This window comes from Diadema setosum, chromosome 7 (assembly GCF_964275005.1).
Source record: "Diadema setosum chromosome 7, eeDiaSeto1, whole genome shotgun sequence".
Taxonomy (NCBI): domain Eukaryota; kingdom Metazoa; phylum Echinodermata; class Echinoidea; order Diadematoida; family Diadematidae; genus Diadema; species Diadema setosum.
Genome location: NC_092691.1, coordinates 18,907,237 through 18,931,749, shown reverse-complemented (window position 1 = coordinate 18,931,749; position 24,513 = coordinate 18,907,237). Strand labels below are relative to the sequence as shown.

General features: G+C 37.6%; 1 protein-coding gene across 1 annotated transcript in view; it reads left to right on the top strand.

Annotated features, from left to right (window-relative positions):
• Window positions 1-1,260: 1,260 nt before the first annotated feature.
• The window catches only part of LOC140231097 (proprotein convertase subtilisin/kexin type 5-like), a 66,965-nt gene continuing 43,712 nt past the window's right edge, over window positions 1,261-24,513 (top strand). The window contains exons 1-8 of the mRNA XM_072311249.1: window positions 1,261-1,449; window positions 3,691-3,795; window positions 6,063-6,164; window positions 10,649-10,795; window positions 20,864-20,940; window positions 21,827-21,915; window positions 22,363-22,538; window positions 23,623-23,835. Coding sequence (XP_072167350.1) covers window positions 1,279-1,449; window positions 3,691-3,795; window positions 6,063-6,164; window positions 10,649-10,795; window positions 20,864-20,940; window positions 21,827-21,915; window positions 22,363-22,538; window positions 23,623-23,835 — 1,080 coding nt within the window. The 5' untranslated portion in view covers window positions 1,261-1,278. The remainder of the gene's footprint in view (window positions 1,450-3,690; window positions 3,796-6,062; window positions 6,165-10,648; window positions 10,796-20,863; window positions 20,941-21,826; window positions 21,916-22,362; window positions 22,539-23,622; window positions 23,836-24,513) is intronic.

The window sequence follows — 24,513 nt, the reverse complement described above, 5'->3', positions numbered from 1 at the left end:
GAGAAGAGCAGACATGTGAAAAATAGTGTAGATCTACAGAGGAAAACAGAACAAGAAGGATTTATTCACAGTATGTGATATATGCTATGCCTTCTTTTTTATTCAATGAACGTGTTTTGAGTCAATAAGTCAGAAAATAAAGCGTCTGAAACATACATTGACAGACGGACAACACCATGGAAGTAGAAGAACTCAAAATCCGTGTCGATGCAATGTCAGGCATTCTATCGAGTTTTTTAATTGTATCCGCGTTTGAATGAGGTCTGGACTGGAAGTAAAAGATCAACAGATTCCAGTGCGGAAAAATAACAACTTGTAGTAGGCCTATCTTGCATCCGCGCCGAACTCTGAAGACGCGACGTAGTACATATATACCTGAATAGAGCCAGGGAGGTTCCCACCTCCCTGATAGAGTGACGCATACCAAGTTTCCATGGACACGCTTCCCGCTCAAGAGAGTCAGAAACTCACAATCTTGAGTCAGAGACTATTCATGAATGTCATAGAGGAGACGAGAGAAATTGTGGCGCAGATACCTATTGTGCCAACGGGTCTATTGTTCTGGGGCCACTGTTTACACCCTACGGCTTAGCTCCAATCTTATTCGGGATAGGTCAAAGGTCCATCTACGCGACAACTCGGTTCTCTATTGAATACAACATTACGTGGAATCCTTCCCTCACACTGGCTGCATCATAGGGCTGCATAACGCGAAACCACACACCACCGTCACACAGTCAAGCACGGAGTTGTGGTGCGCTCACTACTGGTGGGGCAATATCTAGTGGACCAAAAGGAGTGCGTGTTCAACCTTCCCGACTGTCCGCTGAGAGCCTGTCACTTGTAAAATAGTGTGGTGCTATTAAATTAATTGGAAATTCTGTGGCGGCGGCGAAAGCTTCCTTGAAAACGAAGTTGGTCCTTCGCTTCGGTATATAACTTCGGTGGAAATCATTGTCGCTGAAAAAGGAAGAAGAAAACATCGAGGGAAGTTATGGAGAGGTGACACGGGCTAGACTCGGATTGGATCACTTAACCCTCCTTGAAAGCAATTTTTGGAATCTCCGCTATTACTCAACATCCTAGATCCTGTCTTATTCAATGTGATGTCAGCAAAGCAAAGTTTGTGAAGAGCTTTTGACGGGATTTTGCTCGTCGTCAAATGACGACTTTTGCATAGGTGCAATACTTCAACATATTTAGAGATCGTCAGGACTTGCTGCAACTGCAAGCAGTGCCTTTGTACTGTCAGGAGACTTCACAATCTACTTGAAGAAAATGGCCTTCGTTGTCAGAACACTCCTAACTTTGGCTGTCGCGCTGCCAGCTATGTTGTGCACCGAAGATGTGGGGAATGTTTATACCAAGGAATTTGCTGTCCACGTTCGAGGTGGTAGGAGTGTAGCAGACCGCCTTGCAGCCAAGTATGGCTATACAAACCATGGAGAGGTATACACTAACTTACATATTTCAAGTTTGTTCTGTAAATTTTAATTGTAGACACTTGATCAGGCATATTCATCAAGCTGTACCTTTCTCTTTCTTTCTTTTTGTGAGCTATTTGAGATGACATTTGAGTGATAAACAGTAATTATTGATTGAGACCAGACTGCAACTTCACCTTCATTTTTTTTTTTTTTTTTTTTTTTTTTTTTTTTTTTTGGTAGGTCCTAAATATTATTGTTCAGTGCCCGAAGAAGTTCAGAAGAGTGCCTGGCCTTGAAGCCTCAATTTCTTTCAAAATAGGTGGTACTACAAAATTGACAGTACTGGTGTCAGTGATGGTAATACCATGGAGCTTCTCTGTTAGTAGCTCCATGGTAATACAGATTGCTTGAAATGAAGTATAAAAGTAACATTAATTGCAAGTAAGTTACATTTGTATAGTACCTGGTACTAAAATAAATCATTAATTTCTGTCAGGAGCATCAGGATTTCAGGAACTTGACTTTAAATACCAAAATATCTGAAACTTTGCTATAGTTGGCTCCCCCTAAAATATTGTGATAATGTACAAAATTTGTAACATTTGAATCTATAGGACTATAGCAATGTTTGTTTTTATCTGAGTGTGGCAAGTGTTCATACCAGGGAGGTGATTTCCACTTCCCTGATTCATAAACATGTGAAATACAATGTAGGTCTACATTATACAACTGTACATGTTGTATTGATTAGAGTCGATTTCAACATGTAAATATACTTCACTGTGATAGCATTGAAGGTAATGTATAGCCAGAAACATTTGTGGCATGAAACTTTCGCATTATTGGAAGGGACGCCCTTTCTTTTTTATGCTGCATGAAATATTCGCAAATTGCTACTTTATGCAGTGCATTGTGTAGACAAAAAAAAACAAACTTTTGCTTGCATTTTCCTTTTGCAAATCTTGGCCACTCGTGAAATTCGCAAAAGTTTCATCATGGGTGTATGCAAGGGGGGTCGGGAGGGTCGTACGACCCTCCCAAATTTTCGAAAGGTCCACTTTTTGTAAAAGACAATTTTTGTTTTTCGAGGGCTTTTTATCTCCCTGGGGTCTATGTACTTTAGGAAGGTGTATAAAGGTTAGCTAGTCAGCAACTTTTTCTAAATGCACTTACGTATGCAGCTTTCATCTTACCGATTAACGAACTAAGTGACCAACGCAGGTTTTATCCCCAATTTTAACATAAAATTTTAACAAACGTATACTGAAAAAGTCACTTTTGTATGCACCAAATGGCCCCATTTTAAGATATAAAATTCAAAAACTCCTTATTGTGCGACACAATAAGGACACAAGGACACAATAAGGAACACACCCTCCCCCCACTCGGTCGCTCCACTCCCTCGCAAAGGTAAAGGTCCAAAAATTGTGATTACAACTCCCTCAGAAAAAATCCTGGATACAGCCCTGTTCATGCACAAAAAAATTCTGGTTTTACAGTACATTATAGAAATGGAGAGGAAGTGAAACCTGTAGAAAGTACACACCAATAGAAGTGTGTAGTTGACAGGAAGTTTGACTTCCTGTATAAAAGCAATGCTGCAAATCTTGTCCTGATATGAAGTCATTTGTATGTTGTGATGTACAGTGGACATACAAAGGTAGATTTAAGTACCAAGTAATGATTGTCTTTACTTACTTACTTACTTGGATGTAGAGACGTAAAACGTTGCTTATTTGCCCCTCCAGGTTTCGCTATCCCTCTGATATGGGCTGTACTTTAGGGGATGGCTGTTCCAGTGTTTTTCAAGGATAGATTTGAATTGATTAACACTTGTTGCTCTGACAGCTGCGTCTGGCAGGGAGTTCCAGTTGTGTTCTGTGAACAGAGAACGTCTTTTGGCGCAACAGATATTTGGATCTGGGTTTTCTGACTTTCATGCAGTGGCCTCTGGTTCTGGAGCTGTCTACCAGCTGTCTTTGCAAAGGCATTTGAAAAGAATTTGTGACTTTTGCATTTTCCAATCCTTTACAAGGAGAATCCTATCAAAATTTGAATTGAAGTTGATGTAAATGTATTTTGCTGAGCTGATCATTAGGCCTATAGTTTTAGAATAAAACAGTATGCTACTCCATAATGAAGTTACCAGTGCTCAGTTGTTTGCAATAATGCCTTTTCTGCTGTTTATTCATATTGTCATAGTTTAGTAATATGTAAGCTTCTTGGATAAGAGGAATCTGTTGTTTTTTTCTTTCCTCTCCAGATTGGTGCCTTAGAAGATCATTATTTGTTTTCACACCCAAGCATTTCCAAGCGGTCAACCGTGCATAGTGTGGGCGAGCACACCAATCTGGCTTATGAACCAGAGGTTTGTTTCCCAACAGTTTCATTTAGATGTGATTGTACAGTTCTAATGTTTACATAGCTATCTCTGTGTCTGTCTGTCTGTCTGTTCCAGTGATATCAATATTACAATATTTCCACAATCATTCTGCAGGTATACTTTCAGTAGTCTATAAAGTGCACCCCACTCTACATTTACATGATCTGACCAGTCGCATGACTCTGGAGGCAAGCTGGGTTGTGCAACTGGGGGGAAACCACACACTGTAGCTATTAAACTGTACAACTGCACTTGCATCAGTACATACTGGAGCATGATTAGGTGACTGGTCGTGAAAATTTGACATGTCAAATCTTCATGACTGTCATTATAACCCAATTGTAGTGTGGAAACTGGCAAGGCTGGTGACTTCACACTTCTGGTTGCTAACCATAGGTGGTAAAACCAGTGAATTGTAACAAAGTCATGTAGTGTGCGGTGGTCTTTAGTCATAATATGTTCTATCATTTTTTTTTTTTTAAACTTAAGCAGATCCAGGTTCAAAGGTCACAAGGCTATTGTATTTGCATTCAGTATGTGCTAATTTTGACATGAATTGACCCCAATTAAATATCTGGAAGGAACAAGATAAGATACTCGGTATAAACCATGGCTAACTTGAGATGGAAGAGCTTGATCATAGAAGCTACGTGGAGTAAAGGATGGTGTGAAAAGTGCACTTCCTTTTTTGGATTGGTGTAAAAAGTTAAAAAGATTGGAAAATTCATAATTTGAATCATACATGTAATTAAATTTCACATCTTTTATGGTGCAGCATATAATTGGCTTTTTATTCAAGTTTGACAAAGGAACCCTGCATGAAATTTATGAACAGATCAGTGGGGCAACAACAACATTACCTTTGTTATTTTGTATGATTTGTAGCATGATGATTTGATGAACATCACTGTTTATGGAAGCGTATGAAGATATCAAATTCCTTTGTATTGTGTAGTAAATGGCTTATTTCAGACAAACTGTCCTGTTTGTTTGATTTTACTCTATTCTATTTTATCTAATATGTACGTGTAATTATTTATTTCAGACAATTTGATTGGGTTTAAGCATTTCAAGTTAGAGCTATGTGCCAGGTGTAATCTTCTTGTCAAGTTTATCATAATGAACAATGAATTAAACTTTTTTTTTTTTTTAAATACCTAAATATTTCTTGTATGTATGCAGGGCCATGGTTTAATTGTTGGTAAAGCTAGCCATGACAATTAAAATCATAGATGTATTATTCCTTTCCCATAAAAAATATAGTCTACTGAACATTCATAGTTAAACCTGAGATACAGCTGTAGTGTGGGTACAATGTACTTGCCCAATATTGCCGGTGAAAATGTCAGACCTAACACCACTTTGCCATGGGTATATTCATTTCCTCCCTATTTAAATACCTCTGTCTAAATCAAATTATGCCATATTTGAGTTCAAATACCATTTATTTGTTCACGCACTGCCAAATGACGTCTTTGCCAGCATTGCGCTAGAAAAGGCAAATAATTTTTGATAGTGACTATTCATTCATGGGGCAAGTGAGGGCTATCTAGGTCTGGAGATAGCGTGTACACCAAGTCATCACTTAACAACCAATTCTATACACAATTCTATTTAATGTTGAAAGAAAGATTAAAGCTCTCTGCAGTTCATATTCAGTAATATCACCAAACCAGAAATGCTTGGGTCATATTTAAATCTGATCAAAGAAAAACTCAAGTTTTGAATACAGGAGCTGTTTGTGTTGTCCATGGTGTAGGCAGTCAGCAGTGTAGAATTTCTTACATTTATACATGTATGTCATGAAGTTGTTCTAAAGTGACATGACAAAATGCACTCAAATCCCATTGAAGTTTGGCTGGTATACAATGTGTTTATGGAACAGATATGAATTCCTTTAATGAGGACCAAAATCAGAAAGTGTTCTACAGTGAGAGCATGAAATTTGCATTAATAGTTTGTGTTTTGAACTAAACCTGTGATATTATCAAAGGAAAGGTTACATTTCAAGATTTTATCAGTAAGAATAGCAGTATCTTAAAAACAATGATCCTCAATAATTTCATCTTCTGCTTAAATTACATTAATTTTCTATGCCTTCATTGGTTGATAAACTGAAAGAGAAAAAGGAACATTTTTCCTGATTGGGCATTAAAGATTGATTGGTATAAATCAATTTCAAAGTTTAGTATATCGTACAAATTGTTCATTGCATTTGAAATGATGTTTTCTTTTTCTGTTTTGATTTTCAGGTGGAGTGGTTTGAGCAGCAAGTTGCCAGAAAACGTGTGAAGAGAAATGAATATAACATATTTAATTTCTCAGATCCTCTCTGGTCCAGACAGTGGTACCTGGTAAGTCACTCATTGCAGTACAACAGTCAATAGCTGGTCACCGATTAAGACAATACATCTCCTACACTGTTACATGTTGTATTCAAAATTGAAATGTTTGAAAGTTTTAAAGGTCACTTAAAGAATTGAAATTCACATTTAACCCCTTGGAGAAATAAATGCTCAAGTCTTGCTGTAATGATGCCATTTCTCTCTTTTTTTTTTATCACTTTTTTTTTTTATTCCATTTTTATGAGATGTGTGGTCCTCACTGATGGAAGTTAAAAGGAAGTGTACAAGGCAGTGTTTACCAAATTTGTTCTTCAGCTTATACATGTATATCATAGAAGACAAAACTGAATCACACCATGGTGTATTTTTATGAGTGCACTTTCCCAGCACGTATTGAACACTGTAAGACATACAGTAGGGTCAAGGCATTTGACTTACAGTAGTTTGCTCTACATCTAACAGTCTGTAACCTTTAGTGGCATTTTTAATCAGTATTTAGCAGACAGGGTAAGATATTTTATTGAAATCCAGCCAGAATAAATGATAATCACATCAAGAAGGAGCAGGCTACTTGTAGATATGTACAACACCAAGCATTAATTCTGTGTTAATAATAATAATATGAACACTTGTAATGCGCCGGTATCCATCATGAATAGATGTTCATGGCGTAAGAAAGAGAAGCAGAAAGAAAATACCAGTGAAAAAGAGGAATGAGAAAAGGAATAAAGGAAATGTTTACAAAAAAGCTTGTCTAAATAACCAAGTTTTAAGTGAGCTCTTAAACTCACTTAGAGAGGACAGATTATGAATGTTTTGTGGGAGTCTATTCCATAGGAATGGGCCAGCATACAGAAATGATCGATCACCCCAAGAATTATGAGTTTGTGGTACAGCAAATAGAGATGAGTTTGAAGACCTAAGGCGCCTAGAAGGATTGTAAGGAGTAATCAAGCTACAGTTGTAGTGAGGAGCAGTTCCATGTAGTGAATGAAAAACAAATAACAGTAACTTGAACATGATTCGATAATGAATGGGCAGCCAGTGTAGAGAGGTAAGTAAGGGTGTTACATGTTTTCTCATAGGTGACAATAAAACTAAACGGGCAGCATTATTTTGAAGCTTTTGAAGACGGTCTAGTTGTGATTTTGATGTGTTATACAGTAGAGCATTACAGAAATCCAAACTAGAAGTGCTGTAATAAGTGCATGCACTATCTTTTCTGTACTAGACTGAAGGCGCGGTGAGACTGGCAAAAGATCGCGAAGTTTAAGATCGCGATCTTTAAGATCTCGAAGTTTTGCCAGTGTGACCGCAAACTTCCCGCGAAACTTCTCACAAAACTTCTCGATCTGTTTGCGGGCGTTGTCTCCGAAGCGCGAGGCCATTGTCATATTCAGATGTGCATTGTTACATCACAATCACTAGCCATCGGACGGCGCACTCTTTCTTGCGCGCGTATGAATGGCCCAAACTTCGCGATCTTAAACTTCTCGATCTTTTGCCAGTCTGACCGCGCCTTGAGTGAGGTACTTTCTGATAAACCCCAAGTTACGCAATTGGTATCGTGTAGTTTATAGTTGTCTTGTGACAGTTGCGCATTTGCTCCCTTTGAGCAAATTTTAGACAAAAATGTGACTGCTAGGCTTCTCCTGTGGGATAATGAACACACAAAGCCCACACATGATATCCTGGACATTGGGACCTTTCCGTGTCTAGCGGGGAAAGGTCCAAACAGTCTTCTATTCAAGTATGAACAAAGGCGTCTTTTTTCAAATTCGCCCCATCCTTGGTTGGTTCCTGCAATCAGTCATTCATGTGAAAGGAACAATAACAACAATGTCACTCCACATTCACTTGACTGTTTGTAGCAAGACCTGTACAGTAAAGGCAAGGGATTTTGCAATAGAACTGGAAAGCATTGTAAGAGGATTAGAAAATGGATGTTTTCATCTGCTTTTGTGGCATTTTGTTGAAATGCCCTACATGACATAAATTGCAAATGGTATGGACTATACATTTATGTAGCTGATTCCTCTTAATATTGACCATTTGTTTGTATGAATGTTTATAATTGTATCTGATTATCTAAATGATCTCCATCCTCTCAGGATTTGTTTCTTTTTGTGAAACTAAATCCTTTCAGTGCACATGTGATCAGATGCTGCATGTAAAAATCTGTCTACTTTTATATTTTTAGGTTCACTTTAGCATATTATTTCTTTAATACATCGAAATTCACAACTCAGTTCTAAAACCCATATCCACCAGTTACGTAAAGCAGTTTGTAGAACGTACAATTGTAAGCTCTTTGTGCTGGAATGAAGGCTATTTCATGAATGTTCACTCAGCTGTGCTCTCTCTAATGTCAAATTGATCTCACACGACACTTAGAAAAGTATTGAAAACTACATGTAAATAAAGATTTGAAAAAGAAAACCTTAGTGTAGAATATAGATCGGAGTCCTCTGATGAATTACATTGTATGTGACATCACATGATATACATATTTGCACATGAAATGTTTTCTAAACAGGCATTTTCACATGTTTTCTAAACATGTGGGTGCTTATTATTCTGGTCACCTGGTGAAAACCTCTGATGTGTACCAGAACTGTGCCAATAAACTAAGCAAAACCATGAGACCACCCGTGTACAGCTGGAAGAAGGAAGCAGCCTTCCTGTTTCTCAACATTGATGATATACTGTATTAGCATAAAATACATAAATACCTTGTTAAAGTGTTCTGTTGAATGTTCTCTTATGAGCTACCTGCTTTTATTTTTATGGCAATATCCAAGGTTTTGACTGCATTGTCAGTTTAGTTCTGCGATTTGGTGGAATTTGTTTAGCAGATGTAAATTGCTGGCTTAATGCATACTGTGGGTCATGGTAATATACCCCTGTGTGATAATGGAAACTCCAGTCTTTCCTGGTCATAAAAAAAGAGTAAAGTAGCAAAGATGTGTGCAAATAAACCAGTTTTGAAATGTCATGAGAATTAAATACAATTGAACATGTAATGGGCAACAACATTACTGTTTATATTAGATCCTAATGTTGTCTGACCTACTGTAATTCTATTGTCCTATCTACACCCACCTAATCATCAAATTGTATGGTGAACTCCGCCCCTCCCCTTCTTCCATGGACACAAAACATTCTATACAAAGTTTTTTTAGTGGATGTGATTCATTGTACATACATCAAGGTGTATTTTTGCACATTACCTGATGCACAAGGCATCATGATTTCAGGTCACCACTTTTACTCTCTAAAAGATGCTAGAGATACTGGAGTATACTGGATAGATATTAGATAGGTAGCTGGATATAAACTGGATAGATAGGTAGGTATTTAGCAAGCTAGCTAGATAGACAGATGCATGGGGTATGAATGAGACATGTACTGTAGTAGAAAATTCTGAAGTTTGCAATCAGAATAGAGAAAAAGTACTTCCTCTGCCAATAATTGAATGTTCCATGTGGTGCAAATAAATCTGGTGTAATTGGGAGATGGGGACTGGGATGGGACCCTCCTCCCCCCCCCCCAAAAAAAAAAGAGCACAAAATGACTGTTCTTTAGTGATAAACTCTACATTTTTATGAAGTTTGAGGTCAGGAGTAATCACCTCACCTCTGGTAGGTTATCAGACAAGCGCTCCCAATGGTGGTGAAAGGAAAACTGAAACCTGGAGCCTTGAAAACTGGTATGCAGCAATGTGAGCAATGTGTCTCTGCAGTTGAGAAATAGCCTACTGCTGCAAGGCACAATAGTTCATATTTCTGTAAGTCAGTGAAATTATTTGAAATGCTGTGTAACATACTGGGAAAATGAATTTACTGTCTGGAATTGGAGAATGCACCTAGTGAAGAATTGAGTAAAGTTATTGGCATCAATACCAGTATACTGATGTTCTTTATTATTAAAACTTGCTTGAATCACCCAAAACTAACAATTTGTAAACTCCTGATTTGTGATGCTAAATTCTTTATCATATAGAGGCTATTATCCTGTTGAAGACTAATTTCGAGTATAGTCAAGCAGGTGTGTGAAATGTGTGTTATAGCAAAAATCAGCCTGTCCTCAACGGGTGAAGGTAATGCCTGGGTTGCAGTGATAATTCTTGTGGTATATTTTGGTGGTATTGCATGCATTAGTAGATTAGATTGTTGATGCGAGTTTGGTTTCACTAAGCATGTATTTTCGTGTTGGTAATATAAAATATATGCACAGTCAAACCTGTCTTGGTGACCACCTGTCTATGGCGACTACCTGCTATGGGGACTACCTGCTATATACTAAAAACAATTCTTCTGAGAGAAAAAGCATATTAAAGAACCTGTCTAAAGCAGCCACCATGTCTACATGTGTAATGGCCTTTTTTTTTTTTTTTTTTTTTTTGGGGGGGGGGGGGTCTCCCTTGGGTGGTTGCTATATACAGGTTTGACTGACCGCAATTAATTAATTTATTTAAAAATCTTTTTGTGCAGGATGGCAATGCCACAATGAACTCCACTCCAGTGGCCAGTATGAATATCCAGAAGGCATGGCAGATGGGATACACTGGCCAAGGTGTAGTTTTGACCATTCTGGACGATGGTTTGGAGTACAACCATACGGACATCCAGCCAAACTATGTAAGTATCCACACTGGGTCTAGGGCAATTACCCCCTGGGCAATTACCCCGTCCCTGTCCCTGACCCTAACCCTAATCCTAACCCGAGCTCTAACCCTAACCCTAAACCTAGCCTTAACCCAAATCTTTACTCTAACCTTATTGCTAAAACCAGTATGGGGGGGGGGGGGGGGGGTAATTGCCCTGGTACAGTCCACACACTGTACTTGTACAAGCTTGTAAGTCAATTCAATTCAATTTAATTTAATTCACATTTATTTCGGATATAAAACAAGGTAAATATTACAAGGATTCATTTGGGTGACACCTATAAGAAGCAAACGCTTGTCGTGTAAGGTGCACCCTATTGCAACTGTGTAATAAACATCAATAATGATATAATATACAGCATAAAAGCGACTAAAAATAAAAAAACATACATGCGTACATACATACAAAATACATTCACAAAAACAAAAACAAAAAATAATGGATATCGGGTAAGTGAGGCATCAAAAAAAGTAATGTTGGTTGAAACGTACGTTGACTCAAAAGATGTGAAATATCAGATTGGATAAGTTAAACAGAGGCCAAGTAAACAGTAAAAAAAAAAAATCATTCAATTAATAGTCAATCAGCGTTCGAAATATATTATAAGCATCAATGGTATAATTCCTTTGATTTTTATAGAAAAATAATCAATACTAATGTTAGTCAACACTAACATCCAGTGATAATGATTAAAATGAACTTTGAACAGTAACATAAAAGAACAATATAGCATGCAAAACATTAAAAGCAGATAGTTATTCGAACATATACAAATGAAATATAATGTCAGTTTTTTGAAGCATGCTTACTATACATGCAAAAAACAATTAGTCAGTATTTCATACCATAATTTGCCAGATAAAAAGGAAGTGTAGATTGGAAACGTTGATTTTTGGTGCAGAGTCAAATCGGAAGAAATCATATGATGGCACTTGAATTCAAAGCAATGTATTGCACAAGGATCATAATAATGTGAACTAATAACATATGTAAAATATGTAAAATGCATGCAATGAAATACTTTTGTGGCACTATTAATGTCTGCACCCATTGATGATGAGACAAATAAATACGGAAATGTAAAATGAGGCAAATAAATATGCAAACTCAGTTAATGATACGGTTTTATTGATAAGTCATCAATAGACATAATGGATGATCACTTTACATTCATCCCAAGTCCATTGGGAAAGACCACTATTTGGCTATCAGCCATTACTTACGCACATGACCTCTGTTGGAAATTTGATTAGCCCTCCATTGAGATCAGTTTGAACTTTTCAAGTGTCACAGCTAGGGTGAGGGTTTTCTGTTTTGTTTGAAGTCTGTTTTATGTTTCTGTTGTACGTTTCTTTCTAAATTGTCTTGCTGTGTGTGTATGTGTGTGTGCTTATATGTGAATTTGCTGGATGTGGTATGTGTGTGCATATGTATGAGTGAGTGTGTGTGAGTGTTGAATGTATTACATGTATGTGTGTGGTGAGATGGAGGAGAGGATAAAACAGGAATGTTCCTGCAGTACATGGTATTGATTTACTATCTGCCATTAAGTCACAGTTTGCTTGGTCTACCGGTGTATCAAGTAAACAAATAGCACAGCACTGAGAGGCTCTGGTTGAATTTATGGATTCTGAGATGTCAGGAATAAAACTATTTTCTGAGGTGCACAGCTCTGTAGAAACTAGTGCTGTTTCTGTCACAAGGAATCATATACACTGTATTTCACCATTGACTGAAAACAGAGCATGTGTTATATTTTCAAAGAATCTTCATTTGCACTCCAAATGACTGAAAATGAGGATGACAATTAGTTCACATTATGATAGTATGTGATTGCGATCAAGTGAGTGAAATTTAGTTTAATTTCATTCAGTATGTAAAACAGATAAGAACTTTTGTATTCAGGGCATTGGTGATATTATTGCCCCAAAGCAGGTTATCAAATCTTTGTTATGGCCCTCACAGCAAGCTCTTCTGGTCATTGCATTGAGATTCTTTGGGGCAATTATAACAAGAGTGCCACAAAAAGCAGTCCATAATCTGTAAACCATATGGTAGAGTACTGTAAAATTGGAAATTTTCATATTGTTGAAATTTTCACACATTTTGCACAATGAAAAGCCAGCGCAAAAATATATCTACACACAAACACTTTTGCATGTCATATGTTCCACGATAAATGTCTTGATTCTGCGGAATTAAAAACACGGGAAATTTAACTCGCCCAGCGGAGAGCGAAAAATTACTTGTGCAAAACTAACTTTTACAGTAACTGCCCACCTCATGCCTCTTTATGCGTGTGTGTTTGTGTGCATATGTGTATTTTCTAAAATTGTGGCAATTTGGATGTTATTGTGTGTGAGTATAAAGTGTGTTCCTGTACAAAACTGCATACTGTTGATGCAGCCTGATCATAAACAAAGGCAGAGTCAGAGATGGCAGAGAATAGCTGTGTGCTGACACTGTCCAGTCACTCAACCACATAGTGAGCTATTGAAAACAGTGAATTGTTGACTTGGAGCTGGCAGGGAACCCAGCTGTATGTTTGTATTGGTCGAACAATGGGACCACATAAATCCACAGTCGAGTTTATGTGTATGTTACTGTGGCGGCACTGTCATACTGTATGTTGGCAGTGTTTGTCTTCAGTGATTTGCCATTTCTATACTGTGCACAAAATGTCTTTCATAATGATCTTTTGGAAGTGGTTCAGTCTTTTTTTTTTTGTGGAATGCATTGATTGATATCATCTGTGTTTTGCCTCTAGTAAGAGGCAAAATATGCTATCCCTGAGATAGGACATTAAATGGAGGTCCCTCATGTAAGTTAGCCACAACTCATGCACATAAAAGATCCAACTTCAAGTTCATTCGTTCATAGCAAAGAGCAGAATGCTATAAACCTGGTGAAGTGGTCCCCCTACTCACCCACACAAGGAAACGGGTAAGTGATGCCGACCCCTCACCCCAGGTGACTGTGGCAATAATCAGCAAACAGTACCAACCAGGCGCATTGTGCCATACGCTTAAATGAATGAATCTATTGTACTGATATGATGAAGTCATGAAGTAAGAAATAAAGATATTGTACTAGTGTTATTATTGTGTTCATGCCTTAAGCAAAGAGCTTTGATATTGATTGGAGCACAGATTGGAAAGGGGGTGGGGTTCAATGTTTTGTTGTTTGTTGTTTTCTTCTCATCAATATGAATGATACTTATTATAAAAAGCCCTTTAATTTGAAACCCATGATTTTGCAAAGGTTCTGCCCAGAGATTCCATCCAGAAAAGGGGTAGGAAGAGGGGGTTCAAGCGTTGTCCCTAGGCCTGTAAAAGATGCAAGGCTTACCTCCCCATACTACAAATATTCTGCAGCCTTTTTACACTACAGATAATTGTATTCAGTTTGCTCTTTGATGTTTTTCTGCTAATATTTGAAATATGTATTACATATATTTTTGCTCCGTTAAAAAATCAATACTATTGTTGTGCAGCTGTGGGTGTACAATGTATGAAGCTTATCATTTAGAAAATTCAAGTACTAGCTGGTACAAATCATATGATACATTTGTACTAACTTTTATTCAAAGCTGCCAAATGTCGAGCTGATTCAGCATCTAACATGTTGAAAAAGTTTAGTGTATGACTGAAGACGTGACAGCTTGCATGAGCAGGTGGTTTCCTTTTGATAAAAGAGAGATCAAAACAGTAGGTCTGTAGCTATTTAACCACAATAAGTAAACATGTGTGGCTACATGTAGAATGCCATGGGCCTGGGGCTATTGATCCAATTCAATTGATCTTCATCTTCCCCACAGGCCAGAATTCATTTGAGCTTATTGACTATGACCACGTGCATGTAACACAATGCAAATGACACAATTATTCTCTCGCCCCTCTCTGTCTGTCTCTCTGCTCTATTCTTTGTGTACATCTCCCTCTCTATCTCCTAGTCTGTCTGTCTGTCTGTCTACTCATCTGTCTCTCTCTCTGTAGTTGACTAGATAGTATAAATTGGTCTAGATTTATGGATTTTTGGAGACATGTAGACATGTGTCTAATTTCAAATTAGCTATTGAGCATGACATTTTACACACTTCATTTCAGTCCAATCAACTTAATATCCCAAGCTCATACACATGTGTATGTGACACAGAGGTTAAAGATCCACACGTGTCATTGTGTAAATGGATTATATTTCAGCTCCTCTCAAGGGGAGGCATATATGTACAGTGTGCAAATCAGAAAAACATAATATCATGCCTGTACCTTGCAAGTACAATGTGCATTGATTGATACTAATGGTATTCACTGTTGCAATGAATCAGTATTCTTTTATAATTAGTTTTTGATGTAGTCTGTTGATGATATTCTTCTCAATTTCGATCCAACATTTTGCAATTGGTGTTTCAGACAAAAGATATCGTAACTACATCTGTAGCATTGCTGTGAGCATTCTACATACTATGTACATGGATCAGCCCACCTATCAACTCACTATTTTAGACCTTGATATTTTTCCTGCATCATATATTCATCACTTCTTGTAGCTTTGCAGCCTCAATGGCAAGCTTGTCACAATTTGATCATGAGTAAAATGTACAGCCCTTTGTAGGTTGTCCCTGTAGTTTCGTAGGCTCTACAAACTTTCCGATAACTGCAAAGTGTACAAATATTGAGCATACAAATGTTGAGCGTACATGTACCACCACAGCACACACTGCTCTCAGTACATGAAGACGATGTTTAATGTACAATTACAAACTAATTTCTGCAAAACTTGTTGGTAATTTGTCAACTTCCATAAAGTCATTCAAGATTGAAATTGTGTACATCTAATCATCATTGATTCCATGTACTCTTCTCTATCAACTTCCAGTGTTTGAGCTACATGTAATTTAGGTCTTTGTTCCCCAGTAGAAAGGCAACACAGAAAATGTTTGATTGTGATGCAGTGCTGGTCAACCATTGACTTGTGTAATTGGAATGGCCCAATCTGATGTAACCTATTCCTCACAGTTTACTGTACAGTCACTGTGAGGCGTATAATCATTGTAACTTGTTTCTCAGCTGAAAGAGGGCCATTATCCTCGTCAGCTCGAGTGGTAGAGGGTCGCCTTTATTATTTGCATCATGACAATGGGAGGAATGTGGGAAGGTTTATGGCAGGTCAGTCCGGTCATAATCTGGTCTTGTCTGTGAGCCAGCAACCCAGACACAATAGAATTCAATACTGCTATTGGTTAACCGGTAGTCAGGGATGTGTGTACTGAATGGTAAGAAGGGATTTGAGCATTATTGATGCAAATTACTGGATGTGATCATTTTGGGTCATTGTGAAATTTGTTTAAAGTTGTACAGAACTTAGGCAGTCACTCTCTAGAGCTTCAAAGGTTTAATAACATATATGTGACCTGCTACAACATAAGGATCCGAAAGTCGGGGGAGGACAATTTCCTGAAAATGACATTATTCCCTTACTCTTCTACTTTAAGATCTAATTTCATATATAGCACAATTCATAAAAGTACTTAGTTGTGGAGATATCGATGATTTTATTAGCGCATGTCAAGTGGTTGAATAAATCAGAGTTTCGAGAAAAACGCCATGAAAGTTTTCCTTCCGACGCTAACATGATCAAGGGGAGGCGAGAGAGTTTTCACCGCTTGACAATAGAAGGTATGTTCCAAGCGACCTCCGCAATGTTCATTCAAGCTTAGCACCAGCGGTCTACGCGCAACTGATCAGTAAGCAGGATGTCACACACTGACCAATGAGATCACTCCCTCGTTGCTAGGGGCGGAGTGTAGTTGTGGCGCTAAATCCAAATCTTCAAACATGTTTCTGTTACGTTGAAAGTCGGAAAATCATGGCCCAGAAAAACGCTAATTTCTTGCCTTTTGTTTGATCATGTAGCTTTGAAATTTTGGCAGATGATAGATGAAACATTAGACTGCAAAATTACACCAAAAACAGAAATCCGATTGTTTTGATCAATTTTGATGAGGTAACTTCAAACTCAATTTTCTCGGCTCAGCTGTCAGCGACTTTAGAATCCTTGTGTTGTAGCGGGTCACATATGATGGCACACGCATGTACAAGAAATACATGGGCTAATGTACAATGTATACACATACATGTAACAGTTGGTATGAAGTCATTAGAATCAAGCAGCCAACAATTGGCAATTTACTTTAAAAAAAAAATGCTTGGAAATAAGGGTTTGTACAAAAGCTGACAAATGATATTACCATGTTGACTTCTCTGTATATAGCCCATGGACAAAGAAAAAATGGAAAGAAAGAAAAATGAGTAACAATTAATGCCATTATGTTCCGGTTAGAAAGGCTGATTGTAGTTTTGCATTTGATAGCATGTATGCTGTAGAGTGCTTTCATCACTCTTTAGCACAGACGTTAGTAAACTAATTATCGATTTATCTCCTTATACCAATCATGTTATTATGGCCTTCCTCAGAGTTTGACTGAGACCTTAATGCCCAAATTGGACTGGCTAACTGTATAGAATAAGGTCACATTGATAAGATGAAAAATTATGGCAACTTGCCACTACAGTGTTTGCCCGATGCCCACAATAATGCAAAAGCTTGTGTTTTGTGACTTCATGGTACAATATTATGGCAAAGTAGGTATATTGTCTCAGATGGATAATGAAGCTGCATTTTCATGATTCAGCACTGTGGCATCTGGTATAAATACACAATTTTGAAGCAGAACTATAGTCTAATAGAAAGTCTGTGGGCAAGAACAAATCTACATTGTAGATTTAGTGTAAAGTTATACAAACAATGGCTTTATAAAAGTATGTAGTGTTCACTCTGAATGAACGGCGTGTTCATGTAAGTGATGACACTGCTCAGTTGTCCATTAATATGCAGTTTATGCACTTTTTTTCTTTCGTATGTTTTTATTCCTATAATTCATACATGTATGTACAGACCACAGTAAAGTATCTAGAGTAGAACTTCCTTTATTAATTACTGATACTGGCTGGTATATGTATGAGGTAATTTTCCATAAAATTCTGTGGAATTAACAACTCAACAGATATCTGCAATAAGGGACTACACTGATGCCAAGTTTTGTTTGCATTTCATCGAAACTAATGCAAAACCAGGATTTCAGCATGATTACTCCCAAAGTGTTCAACACACATCTGTTCGGTCCCTTATTTACCTTTGTGAAGTCACGAGTGGAATTGAGAGAAGAATCAGTCTTGACTTTATATTTTTGTGTCTCTGACTGATTGTGTATATGTTTACCTTGTGAGGGCCATTTTACAGTAGCTAGAAACACATTCTATGAAAGAATACATAGGTCCTACAGTGTGGACAGCAATCCATGAATAGAAGCATCAGCACAGGAAGGTGGAAAGAGACTTCCCACCTCCCTGATCAGTATGTGCACCCAAGCGCTTTACTGTGTGCAAGGAGCTTGAAGCTCCTTGCTGTTTGATTGTTAGGCAACAGGAGTTTTGTGACACCAGTGTGTGACACAGTTGTATGGAATGTCATTTCCAGTTAGCAATCAACAGTGAGCCTCACTTCTATGTTTTTACACTTGCTAAACTCTTAAAGGGATGATAATTTAGTTTTGGTTGAGATTGGGCTTCAGTTTTCCAACTTTTTGTAAGATAATGAAAAACCAGATGATGAAATATGAAAGAGCACATAATTCTGAGAGTGATTCAAAGTATATTTTATGAAAATTGGTTTTCAAATGGCTGAGATATCCACAACAAAGAGATCATAATAAAAGGTGGAACCCACCTTTTATTAGGATCACTTTGTTTGTTTATTTTTTGATATCAGCCATTTCAGAACCTATTTTCGTAAAATAAGTTTTGAATTCCTCTGAGACTTGTATGGTCTGTAACATTTCAGAAGTGTTCTTTTAGTATCTTGCAAAACGTTGAGAGCTCAAATCCTCATCTGAACCAATACAATCTTATTAAATACCTTTAGAAAGACATTTCAGCAATGAGATTTCAAACAAGTTTTTTTTTTTTCATAAGTTGACCCCCATCAACATTTGCTTGGATGATAGAAAGTTCCCATTAGCTCAATCACAACAACAAAATACCAATAGTATAGATACAGGTATGACATTTGATTGACTCTGAAGTCTTTGTATAGACTTCATACACTGCTGCAGCTGAGTCAATATCATGCATGATTGGAACACAGTCGTTTTGCATTTTGAGCCGTAAATAGTCTCACTTTAGTTTCGTCACGCATGAATGACTTACCATATTCAGTGTGTGGCAAGACTACAATTTGTAGTGCCTACACCATGGTGCATGATAATGGCAGGACACGTCTATGAGTAGACATGGTGTCGAGCAAACTCTCCCACTGTCCAGAGAGTTTACACCTGTAGACAGTCAAGAAAGAATGATAATGCCTTATGACAATGATCTGTGATGGATTACAGGAATGTCATATGGTATGTGCCCCTTTCACAATTGCATCCCCCAATATTCTGCATAAAGATAAAACGGATGAGTCAAAAAACTGAGTTCACAAACTCTGAAAATTATGATAATAATACAAAGCACTAACTATGTGCAATTATTCCAGTGTCACTATTCTTGTGATAGATTGCAGGAATTGCATACATATACCATCTGCACAACTGCATCCCTCAATTATCTGCCCAAAGGTAAAGCGGACAATAAAAAAAAATGAGTTTACAAAGTCTGAAAATTATAATAAAAATACAAAGCATTGACTATGTGCCATTACTGTAGTGTCACTATTCTGAGGTGCAGATGGGTGCATGACATAACAATCAACCAACTAATATGTAATAAGCAATACATGTGTTTCAAAAATTAATCATATGCAACAGGAAAAGAAATGAGGAATCTGCACTTTGTTTTCAAGCTCCCATAAAAAAAACAACAACATGGACAAGACTTGGATCATCATGACTACTTCACATGTCCCTCCAATGATGGGGGAGGGAGTCACCTTTGACCACAGCTTGGAAATTATTTGCATAATTTTAGAATTGCATTCACAAACTTGAAGTCCGATCCTAGTGCCGCTATTATGCTGATATTTGCAGCTGCGATTTTACAACCATATAAGGCTTATATTATCCACGTAATTGAGTTTATTAAAGAGGAAACAGATTGTTGCCTTCGATCAGAGGATGCCTGAAGATAAGTTTGTTTCATTTGCCAAAATATGTAAGCAATTTTTTTTTTTTTATTCTACAGATTCTCTCTGATGTGAAATTCTATGACATGTAGTAACCTTTGATAATGTGTACATCTGTGGATATATACCAATGAATTCGTACGAAGGAATGGGACATGCAAAGACACCAGGGGGGCATTTCATGAAGCATTTTGTCCGGGCTCTCAATCAGATGCAAGGATTTCAGTAGCTTGTAACAGTTTGTCAGAAAAATATCTGACCAAAATGCTTCATGAAATGCCCCCCAGTAGTTGTCTTTCTCGTGGATTCCCATTTGATTTACCATGACCAGTATGACATACATTTGCACGTTCCACATGTTCCATACAATCTAGAGATCAAGGTACAGGGGTAAAGCACATAAAGCAATAAATTGTAACGATGGCTTGCTTGATAAGGAAGATCAAAGTATTACATCAGGCAAGTAAAATGAATATCATATGTCTTTCAAGAACATACATTTAAATATTTTTGAAAGACTTGAAGGACAATCATTTGTTGTGAAGAAGCTGCATTACAGGTGTACAGTGTAGATTATATAGTGATTAAATTGTTTCTGTATGTGCTATATATATGAAATGGATTTTTACATTTCAATCATAATAACTTGGTGAGCGTGAAATATGGTTCAAAGCACATTAACAAATGAATTTTCTGTTAAAGTTTGAAGCCTGTCACATGTCTACAGTAGTTCCTCTGACATTTCAATACTAACCCTACTTTGCTATGGTCCTGTCCAATGTTGATCACCCACTTGTTGATACCTGGCAATATGTCTTAGACATCTCTTGCAATATATCATTGACACCTTTACAGGATCCGGCTGCCAGCTACGATTATGTTGCCCGAAAGCGAGATCCGATGCCAGACACCAGTCCCCACTCTGAAGACACGTGAGTTCCAATATACACCCGATGCGACAAATTCAGGCTTGAGATGTGCATGATATAGATCAATGCAACATGTATCAAAAGCTCCCATCTTAGTCTCATGTATATTTAAACAGAGAATTGTCATAATCTCAAACTATCATGTTATGAGACATCCTGCAGTATGATAATAACAAATACATTGTAATGATGAAGACTTGATGATGAAGATGATAGCAAAAGTGATGATGGTCCATAGCAATGACTTCTAAATGACAGAGATCCATGCAATGTACGATGTAAGCTTCCTTTATCTTTCCTGATTGTCACTCATATGACTTTCATACAGTATCTTCATAATGTGCTGCATACTGGTATGGGTACCATCCCCTCTCCCCTGGGCAATATGTCAACATTCCCAGTGCTGTGTTCTGAAAGCACTTTCACAAGCTTATCTCATTCAAGGAGAATATTCTAAATCACAGAGTTAATTTCAATTATACTAGTACCTCATTTTCAGGTTGACATCACTCATGTATGTCTGCTCATATCAATTTTGACTCCTCGTGAACAAATTTTGATAAATTGACTAATGGAAACTGGTCATTGAACTGTACAGCACGGGAATGACATGCAAAAGCAATACTGTCTCTGTTATTCTTTTTAACATTGACCCTTCAAACTAAACAGCATTATAAAGTTTCTTATATATCTCTTCTTTTTTTTTTTGCGAGTGAATGATAGTGAATTCATTCTCAATTTTGAAAAAAAAAAAATTGTGCTCATCATGGCTATAGGTAATAAGAAAATCAATTCGTAAACGTGTATACTCATGTGTTTTTTAAATTATCTGTGTTTGCTCAGGGATTGTACATATTTGCTTGTTTGTTTGTTTGTTTTCATGATGCAGCCATGGTACAAGGTGTGCAGGAGAGATAGTTATGCAGCCAAACAATGGCAAATGTGGAGTTGGAGTGGCCTTCAATGCAAGCCTAGGAGGTTAGTATGCAAAAGAAATATTTTCTGTAAGTGAATTAGACTTTAAAAAATGGAATACATTATATTGAGTTAAACACAAGGCAGATCATTTTATTGCGTTATTTATGAAACAGATGATCCTTAACTATCTAATTTGATAGTACACCTGTAATATGCTGGTTTCGGCTAACTTGAATATCAGGAAATGTGTGAGGCTATGCTTCATGATAATTGCAGAATGTGACATACAAATAGGTTGATGAAAAAGCAGTATTCCAGTTGTGATATTTTGTTTCACATACAAAGGTACTTTATAATAGAGTGCCTTAAAATGGCTACATCAAATTTTAAAATCTAGAAATTTCACTTAATGTTTTCTGTGAAATCAGCATTTCATGTTATCCTTTACTACTTCTGTACAGAAGGAAATTGAGCTTTCATTTGTTTGCATACGTCTGAACCCCCCAGGGATCCGAATGCTGGACTGGAGAGGTGTGACTGATGTTATGGAGGCTTCGTCACTCAGCTACAATCCTCAGCACATTGACATCTATAGTGTCTCCTGGGGGCCAGATGATGGGGGTACCACCGTGGAGGGTCCCGGCACACTGGCCAAGAGTGCCCTGGAGAAGGGGGTGACCAAGGTGGGAACCTCCAGCCGCAGGCACCACTATTCTCTCTTTGGAACCATGAATGCTAACATTGTCTCTTTCGAAGCCAGAAGTACTAGAATTGTCCTTTTAAAAACCTGTGAGCACTACTGTTCACTCTGTCAAGACATGTAGCAGATATACTGCGTATTTGAGCTGTGAGGCCTTATTATTTTTACAGAGTCTGAAGAACCACTGTTTTCTGTGTTCATTATGAGAACTAATAGACCTTTGTGCAGCCAGTGAGCATTGCTGTTCTCTCTTTCCCATAATGAGTACTAACCCGAAAAATAAAGGGTTGTTTCTGTGACTCTGGCAGTCTCAGTCATAGGGCTGGTGCACTGTTAGCTCTTGTAGGAATCTTTTGCATTATTTTCGACTTAAATGAGGTACATGACATCTTGCCGGATATCTCATTCATATAGTAGCCTGGGGATTCACATTTTTTTGCTGTCCAAATTTGCACACTTGATTGGTGACATGTCTCACTGTAGCTCTCAATGTGAAGATCATGTGCTGCACAAAATTCTTCTGCTGTTTTGTATAATTCTCCCATAATGAAGATCTTATTTCCCTTATATTTATTGACAGTTTGCATGGTGTCTAAAGTAGAAACTATTCATTCGAGTAGTGGCATCATACACTTCATTGTCTGCCATGTTGTGAACCCCCTATGAACCTTATCATTCTGAGGCTACAACGCATGAGTGCATTTGGAAAACGTTCTGGTTTTCAAAGCCCTGTAACTTTTTACAGAAGTGTCTATACCAGAAATGTGGAACAGCAAAGTCATAGCAAAAACTACAAGCTATGCTGTGATATATGACAAAGCTATGGCTGTGACAAGCTAAATGTACTGTGGCATGTTGTGATTTGTCAGTATGTTTGTGCATGGTTGTGCATTTTAGCAAAATATGCAAAGTCGGCAAGTCGTTCACTGGGTCGGGCTTGCAAGTGTGGCGCACAAAAAGTTAATGATCAATAATAGTTTGTTGCCTATATCCAATGAGCATTCACAAAGATTTGTACTAGTTTTAGAGAGGCATATAGACTGATTTCATTCAATCTCTATCATCAGGGGCGTGGTGGGAAGGGCTCCATCTTTGTTTGGGCATCGGGTAACGGTGGCCTGGATGACGACGACTGCAACGCGGACGGCTACGCAGCCGACATCCGCACCCTGGTTGTGAGCAGCACCACGGATCACCAGAACAAGCCCTTCTACTCGGAGCACTGCTCAGCCACACTGGCTTCCACCTTCAGTAGTGGCAACAGCGAGCAGAAGAAAGTGGTGAGTCTAGGTGGTGATATAGGGGGGCTGGCAGGCACAAAAATATCTCAAAGCCATTTTCTGCACATTTTCATATGATTGTGACATCTTTATGTTTTTGTTTTTGTTGTTTTGTTGTTGTTTCAAAATTGTAAAACACTCCGTGTGCCTCCATATTCTAGTACTCATACATACCTGAGAGAACTTATTTCGTACAAGACCTCAAGGCTTTACTCTAGTTCTCTTTTTCATTTCCATGAACTGTGTGATATGGCAAATATGTAAACTCTAATTTTGTTTGTCTGCATTATGTCATTTATTTCATTTTGATTGATTTTTGTTTGTGTGTTTTGTAGCCACTGATCTTTTATTGGAATGAATAAACGAAACGAATGAGTGTTGGGTATCACCATAAAAAAAAAAAAAAAAATGAAATACCGAGGTCAGCTTTTAATTCACAGTCATCTTTGATGAGAAGTTATGATACAGACAGCATGTCAGGTAGGATGCAAATATGTAATTGCTCAACGATTTCTGTGTTGATGACAAGATATATATTGATCAATCATAAATTGCACTAGAATCAACCTTCCCAAACTTGAGTTCCTTGAGGATTTATATGCTTTCTCCTACCAATGCTCTCACATGTAGTTGGGTTTGAGATTATATGTTTTACTGCAAGATTAGTCATTTGTTTAC